Below are 14,304 nucleotides of genomic sequence, written 5' to 3'. Positions count from 1 at the left end.
TTCATGATGGGGGGTGGGGGGGAGATAAATAGTAAAACCAGTCACATCATTCCTAAACTTGGTATGGGGGGAGGAGGTGTCTGGAGAGTGGTGGCGGGGTGGATGGGTGGGAATCACGCACAGCTCCTGCTGCCATTGCTGTCCTCCTTGCTGCAAAGTTTGCCTGTGTGCAAATTTGGGGCACCAAAGCATCAAAGCTCAGCTGCAATGCCCTACATTGTTGAATACCCTGACATGGTGCTCATCCACGACAATTCAAATGAGGGGCCAAAGGGTAAGGCTCAGTTCCACCGGGGAAAAGCGGCAGCAATTTCTGGGTGTTTTTTTTTGCATTAGTCAGTAAGCTGACCCATGTTTGCTCTGTGTGACAGACACACTGCAGGGGTAAAGCCATCATCTGCATCGGATACATCAATCTTGCACAGCAGTGAAAAAAGATGGCTTCACTGTTGCCTGAGAAGAGAAACAACTGCATCGCCCAAAATACTGAGGGACCTATTGCTAGAAGCAATGCAACTACAGGACAGCCAGGTTCCTGGGGTTAAGTAAAAAAGCTTGCATTTATATAGCACACTTTCATAACCTCAAAATGTCCCAAGGCATATTACAGGCAATGAAGAATTTTTGAAATGTAGGAAACATCACACAGAGTACTGAGCAACACTCCGTGAGTGACACCAACTTCACCCCTCTCCCAGATGTTGCAAATAGCTTTATATAGCTTCGGCTCCGGAAGGCGGAGCCGTGAGCTATACAGACCAGCAAAATTCCAGATCATCTGAGCTGAATTACCTTATTTCAGCTGGGGTTTTGCTGGCCTGTCTAGCTCAATCATGCACCATGTGTTGCAGTTACCCACCTTTTACCCAATCGATGTCTGTATCCCTGGACAAAAAGGGAACAAAAAGAACCAGGCATCCAGTCGGGCAATGGGTGATGAAGCAATCTGGCTCAGCATTGCATCCTATAGTTAACAGTCAGGCGGCATTCATGCCTGAGTCACACATTAAAATGGCCATTCCTGGCTCATATTTATCCTTCAAACACCATCACTAAAAACAGATTATTTGGTCGTTATCAAATTGCTCTTTGTGGGATTTTGCTGTGTGCAAATTGACTGCCATGTTTTCTGTGTTACAACAGTGACAACACTGCAAAAGTACTTCACTGGCAGAAAAGGTCTCTGAGACATCCTGGGGGTCAAGAAAGGCACCATAAAAATTCACATTCTTTTTCTTGCCAGGCCAGAGATGAATTAACAGCTTCAGGAGAGAGGGGGAGAAGACTGAACACTTTTTAATATTCAGTGAGTGAGCATTCAACCAGTTTATACCAGAGTGCTTTATTCAGGATTGCAACATGAAAGTGGTTAATCACTAAGATTGGTGACGTCTTTTGCCACCCCAGTTGGCAACCTTGCTGCCAAAGAACATTTTGAAAGTAATCCTAAACTCCATTGTCCTTAGCAAGTGAAACTTGACCAATCCCTGAACCACTTTCTTTTTTTCAATTCTTTCACAGGATGTGGGAGTTGCTGGCTGGGCCAGCACTTATTGCCCATCTGTAATTGTCCTCAAGAAGGTGGTGGTGAGCTGCCTTCTTGAACCGCTGCAGTCCATGCCGTGTAAGAACACCCACAGTGCTGTTAGGGAGGGAGTGCCAGGAGTTTGACCCAGCGACAGTGATATGACATTAGACAAATTAAGAGGAAAAATGTTTTTTTTTAAAAAGAAAAAACAAAGTAAAATTTGAAAAGTTTACTTCAAATCAAATACTCTTATTAATGTCCTTGTACATGTACTGGGTTCTTTTTCATTAATTCCTGGTACAACATTGCATTTTTACCATCAGAGGGCAGAAGGACTTTGCTGCATCTACCCACACTGCGTTCTTGCCACAATTGACTTACACTATGAACTGCAGCTATTCCCCAACACAGATACACATGGGACTAACCATAAAATGTAATCTTACTCAGGCTACACTGCAGAAAGAAATGTTCTTCCTGAACAGGTTGGCAGCTAAATGACAGATTTGAAAATGACCTTAGTAACACTAGTCCACATCATGGCTGCTATCGGGTCACACTAGGCCTGAGGCCTAGTCCGTATCACTAACCCAACCCTGTCACACTAGACCATAGTCCCAGTCCAGCTAACCCTATGGTATCAATGCAACAGATGTTGGGAATATGATACTATAACTGTCCCATTTTCATGGATGCTGCACTCTTTTTTTTAAATCAATGGGTACAATAAAGACATTAATATTAAGCATGGGCTGTGCTTGAAATCAGAACAAAATTCAGCCTATATTACATTGATTGGCCTAGTTAATGAGATACTCCAGCTGGTACAAATCTATAATTACAGACCTGATGACATACAGAGACATTTGGGACAGAGTCCCTCAAAGAAAATGTATCCTTGCTACCTATTTAAAAACACAAATGTACACAAAAGGTTGAAGTATTTCATGTTTTGCGCTTCTCAATCCAAATGCTCCTTTTATTTTCCCTAATTGCCTCATCTAGGAAATTAGGAGTCCAAACTGATGAACCTTTGCTTTGATGGATGTACTTGCAGAAAATCTGCCAAGGCAGCATATTAGCCACTAACTCATGGATCACAGATCTCAACCAGTCATGATAGCGCCACTGGGTTATGGTTTTGCCTTCAACATATCCAATGCCCAAATACTCCTTTAATGGAAATCAGTCAGGTGGGAAATGCATTCTACAATATTGGAACAAAGGGCAACTTTGGCATAGGGATAAATAACTCCTTCAAAATGAAACAAGCACTGAAAACTGATCCAGTGTCCTAAGGTTTCATAATAGGCTCAAGGGTCCCTCAGTTGATGAAATCAAGTGTTGAGAAGAGTGCACTCCCCCAGTGCATCTCCTGCCAACAGCAAACCTTCACTCAAAAGCGTTAAGGTGTGTAGCGTTCATGTTCCTATCTGCTCATTGGGAATGTTCATTTTGGATTTAACACATCTGAATTGTTGGTTTCCAACAGTGACCTCCTCCCTCCATGTTCCATCAGGTTGGACATTCCTGCAATGATTCAGTGAACATGTGCAGACCAGGAAGCTCTCGGCATTCGATCTGAGGTCTTTGCTGAGGTGGCTGATCTTGGCAGGTGAGGTGGGGGGCAACTGTGATTGGAAAATGATACCCGAGCAAGAGAGAGCGAGGCTGAAGTTGGTCTTCAGCATTAACACAAAATGCATGACAGTGAACAGTCTGTTTTTCTTGGGAAATTAAGTCAGTGTGGTACAAGCAGAGCTGCTGATTGGTTAGTGCCTGTTTTGCACAAACGTTGAAGTTCAATATCACCCTCAGAGATTCTTCACTTTAGGGAAAGTGGATCATGTACAAATCAGCCTGCGGCAAACCCACCTCTGCAACCAGCTCACAGCCCTCTCATTCTTCAGCTAAAGTCCCCAGTATGAAATCTCTTACCCTAAATAGATCGCTTCACAAGAAACCCCTCCTGCCCTGTCCCCAGTGGACTCTCATTTCTATAGTGTCTCTATAAATAGGAAAAGCAATTCATTGGCCTAGCTGCTGTGGGAACCAAGATCCAAATTGCAATGCTTTAACGTGAGACAAGTGCAAACAGCAGAATTATTTCATAATATATGGATGTGCTGACTATCAGGCACAGGCTTGGAGCTCAGCCCCGGTTCTGAAGCTACTGGACATCACAGCAGCTTCAACTTCTGTTTTATTTTTAAACACTTTTAAGTGTTCTATATCTCAGCAGTATCATGAAAAAAAAGAGCCATCACAGGCCACTCTCCCAAAAATAATCCAGGCTACACTGCATATACGTAATCACACACAGCAAAACACACACAGACACACACATACACATGTTCTTTATGGAGGATCCTATAGCTGAACTATTCAGTGAACGTTGATGAATACAATGTGAAGGGGAGGAGGAATTTGTATCGACTAACAGAAATGCTCATTAAGAATTCATCTAAGCGAAGTCCAGCGTACTAAAATTTCAATCTCGCCTTCTTACACTGCATACAGCATGTGTTCACTCTCATCCCCCTCCCCCATCCTAAGCTCTCATGCTTTTCAGGCACCTGATTCAAACAGTGCTGATTGTGTGTTTCAGGTTGCTGCACAATGTCCCTGTGTTGGTTTTCTTTCCCCTCCTGTCTCCTCTCCACTCAGTGATCCAGTCTCAGAGTTGGTTTAGGGGGGCGGGAAGAAGGGATGTTACTCAACAGCCACATTCTGCATAGGAAAACTTTGTCCCGCTCAGCCTTCCCTCCCCCACCCGTGAGACCCAAGCACAGGGGGTTTTGAATGAGGACAGTCACAAGAGGCTCTTGTGTGCAGGGAGAGTGAGTAACTGACGTGCAACGATACCATAAACACCAGACTGCCAGACTCGGATGTAACAGCAGCTCCACTTGAACCCCAATGTGAGCCTTCAATTAAAACCTCCTCAAAAACTCTCTTCCAATATAAATGTCATTTTAAAAAATCTGGGCCGGTTCCATTAGGTTGTGGAGTTTTCCTAGTTAAAAGGAAAGAGATAAAATATTTGTTTGGGGGGGAAGCATGAAAATTAAAGAGGCCCACATCATCGAGTATATCAAATTTACAGCACAGAAACAGGCCCTTCGACCCAACTGGTCTATGCTGGTATTCATGTTCCACACAGCCTCTTGCGACACTCTTATCTCATTCATCAACATATCCTTCGATTACTTCCTCCCTCAAGTGCTTATCTAGCTTCCCCTTAAATGCATCTCTGCTATTCGGCTCAACTACTCCATGTGGAAGTGAGCTGTACATCCTCACCACTCTGGGTAAAAAAGTTTCTCCTGAATTCCTGACTGAGAACATTTCAAACAGCAGTTAAGAATGCAATCTTACAATGCAGCAAATTCCTGTCCTCATTACTTCAAGCCCGATGATTCGGATGTTGATGAGCAGGAGGTCAAAGCAACAATGACAATTTTGCAAAGTTCTCCATACACAATGAGAAGCATTCAAGGTGACCCAAATCCCAAGGGTGTGTGTGTGTGTGGGGGGGGGGCGGTGAGGGAAGGGGGGGTAATACTTTGGAAAAAGCAAGTTGCGTTACATTTTAAAAAAACATTGCTTCCTTTCCCATCAATATGGGTTATTATTTTTAAAATGCAGTCGCTGTGTGGTGACTGAGTCGTTCATCCCGCCCAAAGCAGGAATACACCTTATTAATAGATGAACATTCAAAATAGGAACAGAAGTAGGCCATTCAGCCCCTCTACCCAGCTCCACCATTCAATAAGATCATGGCTGATCGGTTTGTGTTTTGAATTCCATATTCCCATCTACCTCTGGTAACCTTCGATTCCCTTGCCTAAACTGAATCTGCTTACCTCTGCCTTAACAATATTCAGTTACCCTGCCTCCATCGCCTCCTGAGGCAGAGTTCCAAAGTCACACAACCCTTGGCGAGAAAAAGCTTCTTCTCATCTCTGACCTATAGGGGCGACCCCTAATTTTAAAACAGTACCCACTAGTTCTGGGCCCGCCCACAAGAGGAAATATCCTTTTCACATCCATCTTGTCAAGGCCGTTCAGGATCTTATATACTTCAATCAAGTCACCCCTCACTCTTCTAAACTCCAGTGGAAACAAGCCCAGTCTGTCCAACCTTTCTTCATAAGGCAACCCATTCATTCCAGGTATCAGTCTAGAAAACCTCCTCTAAACCACCTCCAATGCATTTACATCCTTACTTAGATAAGGAGACCAAAACAGCGCACATATTCGAGGTGTGGTCTCACCAATGCCCTGTATAACTGAAACATAACATTCTTACTTTTATGTTCAATTCCTCTCGTAATAAAGGATAGCATTCCATTAGCCTTCTTAATTACTTGCTGTACCTGAATACTAACTTTTTGTGACTCATGTACTAGAATGTCCAGATCCCTCTGCACCTCAGAATTGTGCAGTCGTTCTCTGTTTAAGTAATGCTCCACATTTTTATTCTTCCTACCAAAGTGAACAATTTCACATTTTCCTACATTAAACTCCATCTGCCAGATTTTTCCCCACACACTCAACCTATCTATATCTGCCTACAACCCTCTTATGTCCTCTTCACAATCTATCTTTGTGTCATCTGAAAATTTAGCTACCATGCCTTTGCTCCACTCATCTAAGTCATTGATATAAATCATAAAAAGTTGAGGCCCCAGTACCAAACCCTGTAGGACTCCACTTGTCACATCCTGCCAATCAGACAAGGACCCATTTATGCATATTCTCTGCTTTCTGCCAGCCAGCCAATCTTTCATCCGAGCTAATATGTTACCCCCTACGCCATGAGCTTTTATTTTCCACAATAACCTTTGATGTGGCATCTTTATCAAATGCCTTTTTGAAATCCAAGTACAGTACATCTACAGGCCCCCCTTTATCCACAGCGCATGTTACTCCTTCAAGGAGCTAAAAAATTGGTTAAACATTATTTCCCTTTCACAAAATCATGCCAACTCTTCCTGATTACCTTGTGTTTTTCTAAGTGCCCAGCTATTAACTCTTTGAAGATTGACTTTAACACCTTCCCCACAACAGATGTCAAACAACTGGCCTATGGTTGCCTGTTTTCTGCCTTCCTCCCTTCTCGAATAGAGGGGATTATATTTGCTATTTTCCAGTCTGATGGAACCGTTCCAGAACCAAGGGAATTTTGGAAAAGTAATGCCAACGGAGTTACTACCTCATTAGCCACCTCTTAAGATCCCTGAAGAAGTCCATCAGGTCAGCCCGCAGCACCATCGGTTTGCTTAGTACTACTTCCCTAATGATTGTAATTTCACCAAGTTCTTCTCTCCCTTCCACCACCTGATTTACAGCTATTACTGGAATTTTTTTATATCCTCTATAGTGAAGAGAGAAGCAAAATATTTGTTCATTTCATCCGCCATTTCTTTATTATCTACAATTAACTCCCCATTCTTACTCTCTAGAGGACCAACACTCACTTTACTTACTCTTACCCTTTTTAAATACCTGTAGAAACTCTTGCTATCCATTTTTACTTTTCTAGCTAGCATTTTCTCATACTATAATTTCTTTCTCCTGATTAGCCTTTTAATCTTTCGTTTCCGTTCTTTATATTCTGACCAATCCATTTGACCTGCCACTCATCCTTGCAGTTATAGGCTTTTTCCTCAAGTTTGATGCTTTCCTAACTTCTTTAGTTAACAGATGGTAGGTCCTCCCCTTAGAATTTTTCTTTATAGTAGGAATATACTTATTCTGAGTATCCTGAAATATTCCCTTAAATGTCTGCCACTGCTTCTCTAATGATCTGTCCCCTAGCCTAGTATCCCAGTTCATTTTAGCTAACTCAGCTTTCATGCCCACATAGTTGCCCTTATTTAAGTTTAAAATACTAGTCTTAGACCCACTCTTCTCCCTTTCATACTGGATATAAAATTCAATCAAATTGTGGTCGCTGCTACCTAGGAGTGCCTTCACTCTGAGGTCATTAACTAATCTTGTCACATTTCACAACAGCAAGTCAAATATAACCCGCTCTCTGGTTGGCTGAAAAATGTGTTACTCTAAGAAACAATCGCAAAAGCATTCAATGAACTCCTCATCCAAGCTATGACTGCCAATCTGATTTTTCCAGTTTATATGTAGATTAAAGTCATGCATTATTACTTTCCCTTTATCACAAGCAACTCAATATTTCTTCTTGTATACTTTGTCCGACATTGTGGTTACTTTTAGGGGGCCAGTAGACCACTCCCACTAGTGACATCTTTCCCCTACTATTCCTTATCTCCACCCAAATCTATTCTACATCCTGATCTCCTGAACCAAGGTCATCTCTAACTATTGCACCAATGCCTTGATTAACAGTCCTATCCCCCTGCACCTTTATCTAGCTTCCTATTCTTCTTAAAGATCATATACCCCTCAGTAGTCAGGAGCCTTGTCATCCTGCAGCTAGGTCTCCGTAATGGCTATCAGATCTTATTTATTTACTTCAATGTGTGCTATCGTTTTGTTTACTTTGTTCTGAATGCTACACTGAATGCTGAAGGGAGAATGATGCAGAATGATTCTAAGCACCTGGAAAAAGACAGACCACCAAAAATATAAAAATCGTAAAACTTGTTTCAATTTAAAATGAAGATTTAAATGAAAAGCGAGCACTTTCCAAACAGGAAGAAGTGATAACCTAGCTTGGTGAAATACATCTATAAGTAAAATTCATTGAAAAGGCAATGAGCTAAGAAAATCAGTCCGGCTAGTGTTTTTCTTTAAGATATAAACTGCTTAGCTAGTGCTACCGTGGAGAAAGCAAAAACAAAATGTAGATGTGGAAAGTTGAGTATTCCACCAGGTAAGAGAAGCAGCAGGGAATAAATTAAGCAGCAGCTGCACACAGTGACACAGGTACTGGGAGAAAGGAGGGGATACAGGTCCACTAATATTTTACTGGAGATGAACAATGGAACTAACATTGATATAGGGCCCAACATGCTCAATCGCTTCAAAACCAATTACTTTTCAAGTACGCTCACTATTGTTATGCTTCCATCCCCCACTCCACCACCCCAACCAAGCCACTCTAAATCCCGACAACCCCCACCAAATTCTTAATGGGTGGCTGCGTCAGTTCACATGGAACTAAACTACTTTATTCTCTCATTGTTTTTGTTCAGCAGCTGGCAAGCACTCAATCTGAAACAAACATTGTACATCTGAAGGGTTTCTTTCCCCCCTCTGAACTCTTGCTCATTGATTGCCTCCTGCATTCCTCTCCCCAGTCCCACCCAGTTATCTTTTACTCACTGTGGCAGTGACCATTTTTCCACCATTTTTTGTTCCCTTATAGAAAAATTATTTCTGGGCGCTATTCTCTCCCTTTTAGGCATTAAGCAATTTTTGCCTGGTTAGACATAGAGAAGACTAAAGCCAATGTCTTCTCAGCCCCTGACCCAAACTCCATTCCGCTCCCGAGCCACAGTCGCATGTCGAACCAGACTGTTCACAATCTCAATCCTCTGACCCCAAATGCTCTACATCAAAGTCCACCTGCATACTATCACCTACAACTACCGATGCCTCAACCTATCTGCCACTAAAACTCACTTCCATGCCTCTACCAGATTCAGCCTCCTATCCCTCACCTTCTGTGTATTTCAATTCATCCAAAACTCCTTTGCCCATCACTCCTGTCCTTTATGACCTGCTTTAGCTCCCAGCTTCTTCAATGCCTCCAATGTAATATTCTCTTCCTTGTGTTTAAATACAATCATGCCTTCTCTCCTACCCATAGCTATGTAGCCTCTTCCAGCACTAGAACTATTCCAGAACTCTCGATTTCTCACTCTGTTCTCTTATTCTCAACCCCTTCCTTGACCAACCATTGGCTGTTGTACCTTCTGTTAATTGTATATTATGTTTATTTGTACACAGGTGGTAGGTGTCAACCAGGGATTCACTTTTGCGCCTATAAATGGACAGTCAAAGAAGAGTCATATAGATTTGAAACATTGCCTCTGTTTCTCTCCACATATACTGCCAAACCTGTTGAGTTTTTCCAGCATTTTCTGTTTTTATCTCAACTTCCCTCTCCTTCAAGATCAAGATCTGCTGCTTTGACCAAACTTTTGGTATCCCTCCGAATATCCCCTTCTTTGTCTTAGCATCTATTTTTGTATGATTGTGCCTTTTTTGTTTAAGGCTCTCAATTCTGTGGGTCTACAATATCACCGTTTCCATATAGTTCAAATTACACCCGCTAAGTGCAGCTGACAACAGGAGGAGCACATACACCAACACCTGCTCCTGTCCAATAACCCTCCAAGTACTGCTGCTCTATGGCAACAGGTTGCCAGATGTTCAATAGTAACTCACAATAGCATCACCTTGGCCAGGAAGTGAAAGCAAAACCTTTTGAATGATTCTATATCACAAAATGTTCAACAGATTTTATGAATGAGTGGATTCTAGGAATAAATCAGAGCGCCAAACCAGAGGAAATAGCAATGTCTGAAAATCAGATTTAAACCAGACAATGATCATTTTCCATTCAATGCTTTTGTGGACATGGAAGCAGAGCACTCCAGAGAACTACTGTAGCTCAGCCCCTCACAGATCGAACTCAAGGGCTGAAGGGTGGAAAGGCCAAGACCGAGAAGCAGAAAACTTGTTTTTTAAAAATACTTCCCGGCCCTGACTAAACGCGATACAGTATTGAGTAGAATGCCCGCACCTCAGAAACGTGAGAAAGGGACAATGAATTTATGCTTTTTCAATGTTTTAAAAGAAGAATTGTAGTAATTTGTTCCCACCAATTTTCCTGCTCTGCTACAATATTATTTCATGGCACTGTCCCCTTCTCTGGTATTTGCCAAACCACACACCTGCTGCTACCCATCTCGACAGACAGATAAACAGACAGACAGGCTCCTCGTCAGGTCTTCATCCAATCAAAGTGAAGAAATGGTCGTCAACTAAAATCAACCAGGAGCTACATTTCGCATGAAGGTTAAAACTAATGATTTCAGGATTTAAAATTTTTAAATTCTATCTGGGACTCAAAAGAATGGTCAGCCTCCACCATGGAGAATGGACAAAACTATTTACTGTCAATTGCTACTTCTATTGAAATTGTAAACGCACGCATAAAGAACACACTTACGATTCTGCTACAAACAGCGGGAATCTTCCCCTTAGCTCTCATTCAAACCGCAGTTTGATTATCTCTCAGCTTTTCTTGTTCGTTGTGTGAGAAATGAAAACAATTTTTTTTGGAAACATGAATTTTAAAACACTCCTGAAAATACTAGAATGAGAATAAGGAAAGCAGCAAACAACATTTTGAGTGAAATTCTAACCAAAACTAAAACTAAAATGTCGCTAAAGTCTGTGAACAAAAATTGCTAGACTAAAACTAAGACTAAGGTTTCCTCCAGAGAGTATGAGACTAAAACTCGAGGCTCACAAGCTATAGACTAAAACGTAAATGATTTCTAGGACTAAGACATTACTGTCCTCCACTAGCTCACCTAAATGGTCATTCTACCAGAGGCAGCTCTTTGCCAAGCTGCCTCTGGCTCCGGTTGCTGTGGAAACCATCAGGAATGTTAGGGGAGGGAAGGGGAGTGGATTCCACAGCAGCCGAAACAGGAACAACAACTGCACAGGAGCCGCTGGTTATTTTACCCCCTCCCCTCCTGGATGGAGTGAATTGGCCATTTGGTCAAGGCGGCTGGGGCTGAAACCTACCCTGCCCTTGGAAAGCATCCGCACCCATACTTGCTGCTTTGTGGGGAGGTGGAGGAGGTGCTCGCCAGACGGCAGCAACCTTCTCTGTGACATAGACTGAGGCCGACTGTAGTATCTTCATTACTGGCTAAACCCTCCTGCTCTGCATGGCTTTGCTGCAGGCTGCAAAATCTCACTGAGTTCCACAGGCTAGAGGGGGACCGAGAAAGGCTGAGCAGCCCTTCCTCATTGTCTATGACTGTGTGGCCTTAGCTCACCTGGCGGCCAGAGCTCAGTACAGGCAGTGAGTGCAGACCTGTACAGGTGAGATGGGCCAACCCCCCAAAAAGTGGTTCATCGCTGATGTGCTGGTGAGCAATGTCTGTCCATTAACAGCAATGGCAGAGGGTAACTTTTAAGCCACTCGGTGAATTGCAAGACCCATCTCAAACTGGAGAGAGAATGGACAGCCCATAACTAGAGTCCTGGTCACCCATCAGACTTTGTGTATCATCTCGAGCACCTACTGAATTATCCAGCGTTTGAAGCATCTTACCTAGGAGGGGTGAGGATGAGTATAGGAGGGCACCGTGAATTGGTCCAAGCCCATTGTGATTTACTAAATCACCAGCACAGATCATACAAGAGAAGGATGCAGTTCCATCTCATTAGCACGCAAACCCATGCTTTCCAAGCTGTGCCCTAACAAACTGACGCGATCCTCAACCCCACTTCAAATAATTTTTCTGCACTCAACCTAGACAAGCTCCTCCAGCCCTATGCTCCCATGTGCATGTGCTCCAAACATTGCCTCACCCTTCGTTCTCTGTACCCCTCTTAATGAATAGTCAGTCAATGATTAGGCCCCTTCTCTCTGGAACACGTTTCATGGATCCCTGTGCTGCACCATCTCTTCCAAAATCCGCTACCTCCCACCCACAGGACCTTCCCTCTCTGACTGTATCTTCAACCACTCCACAGTTGCAGTCTTTCCTTCCGCCCTGTTCAGAGATACCTTTATTTGTACTTGAGAGGTGGTTACAGAACTGAGAGGGTCAGCTGTTTAAACTTGGGATGTAAAAATTGGGGAAATTAGAAGGGGTCAGCCAAACACGAATTTAGATATGACATTATTCAACAGAAGAAATTGGATTTTCAAGTGGTATGTGTTCCATTTATTGGCCCAGTGCAATTGACTTGAGCATCAAGTTTCTTTTTATAAACCTCCCTCAAATAAATGTCAGTCCAGCTCTACAGCAGGGTCTCGGAAGAAAGGGAGCCCTGAGACTTTAATCTGACAAAAGGATTTACAATTTCTTTTGTTAGTTCTCTGAGCAACACAAAAGAGCCCAGCAATCTATTGTTAAATCTCATGATACCCACATTCCCATTGGCCAACAGGCAAGTGTTCACAGCTCCTAATTTGTATCCTAAAGCTGTCTGAGGCGCCATGGAAACCGAGGAGATTAGTAAACCGTGGGGTAGCTGACCAATCGGGGCTGGATGGCGGCTGAGGGGTGGACAGTCATCTCAGACAGTTGAAGGTTAAGTCTGAGTGGCAGCAATTCTACTCGTGCCCATTGCTTTTGCATTCCCCTGGAGAGAGCGCAGGAGAGTTTGCCTATTCTCTTGTCACTTCTGACCGGCTTGTGTGCCAGCGCTGAATTGAGCCCTGAACAAAAGAACCTGTCTGTGACTGCTCCTCTCGTCCTGTCACCATGGTGACCATGGCACCAACAGGGAAGGTTGGGCGGAAGGGGGGGCGGAGGGGGGTGTGGGGGGAGGGGGCTGGGCTGGGATGGGGGGGGGAGGAGGAGGAAGCGGCAGCAGCAGCGGCTCTGAATGCAGCTGCTCAATACACAACACTAAAACGACAAGCACCAAGACCCTTTCTTCTCACCTTATTCTGGGGGTGGGGAAGAGGGGGGGCCCACTGCACAGAAACTTCATGCTTAACCTGGAAAAATCTGCAGCAAGAAAAAACGGCGTGACCCAGATTCGAGGACGGATGTGAACAGAAGATAATGAATGCAAGACGCAGCAAGGTTCGCATTTCACTCACCTTTCCAAACTGGTCGAAATACTGCTTGACATCCTCCACTGTGGTATTTACAGATAATCCGCCCACAAAGATCTTCTTTGTTCTGGTCACCATCTATCGGAAAGTAAATGGGTTCTGGTTAAAGTGGCCATGCTACTCTCTGATCGGTCTTGAAACTGCCCAATATCAGCCCAGAGCACCCAACAGAGCAAAAGACACATTAATGCTACAAGACTGCAACACACCGTTTTCTTGCCAGCAGCCGTGCTGGCATAGCCAGCAAAGAAAGGTTTGCGCACAGCAAGGTCCCACAAAGATCAATGAGATAATCTATTTTAATGGTGATGTTTGTTGAGGGATAAAATATTGGCCAGGAATAATGCCTTTAATGACCAACTGAACAGGCAAATGGGGCCTCGGTTTAACATCTCATCCTAAAGGCAGCACTTTGACAGTGCAGCAAGAGGAGGGGGGTCATGCACAGCTAATTACATCCCCTCCAATCCCCACAGTACATCACTATACATGTCAGAAAGCTCTTGGGTTCACCAATGGCCCTAAGGTAGGGTTGGGAAACGGAAAAACCAAATCAGCACGGGTTCCCATTATCACTGATCACTCCTGGAAAGCGCTCATGTGGACGTTGGGTGAGTGGCTTGGCCATGAGGGTCCCATTGGCCAAATGGCTGTATAACACAATGAGGCTGGCCACTTGGGCACAGTATTCAAGGTCACCAGTACCTACGCTCCCCGACAAGAAACCCCACGTTCGGCAGAGAACATTTGAGAAAATTTTCTTTTTGAAACGATTAAGACAGATAAACACCAATGGTCCCAGCTGCACTGCTCCATCTGTGAGTCCATAGCGGAGAAACACAGGAGAGTCTCACCACGACCTGTCCCTTCCCTTGACGCATTCTGTAACCTTTCATCGGTTATTAGGTAAGAGAAACTAGGATTGGGGCACAGAACTCTTGGCAAATTTCCTTTCATTTTAAAATAA

The 14,304-nt window shown here is 43.6% G+C and overlaps 1 protein-coding gene across 2 annotated transcripts in view; it reads right to left on the bottom strand.

Annotated features, from left to right (window-relative positions):
* LOC121286294 (RNA-binding protein Musashi homolog 1-like) overlaps positions 1–14,304 on the bottom strand; it is a 144,588-nt gene that overhangs the window by 87,523 nt on the left and 42,761 nt on the right. For both annotated transcript variants that reach the window (XM_041203350.1, XM_041203351.1), the window contains exon 6: positions 13,323–13,415. In XM_041203350.1, the coding sequence (XP_041059284.1) occupies positions 13,323–13,415 (93 nt within the window). The remainder of the gene's footprint in view (positions 1–13,322; positions 13,416–14,304) is intronic.

This window comes from Carcharodon carcharias, chromosome 13, assembly GCF_017639515.1.
Source record: "Carcharodon carcharias isolate sCarCar2 chromosome 13, sCarCar2.pri, whole genome shotgun sequence".
In the NCBI taxonomy this organism is placed as follows: Eukaryota; Metazoa; Chordata; class Chondrichthyes; order Lamniformes; family Lamnidae; genus Carcharodon; species Carcharodon carcharias.
Note: the sequence above shows the minus strand (reverse complement) of the source record. Positions and strands in the feature narration are given on the sequence as shown.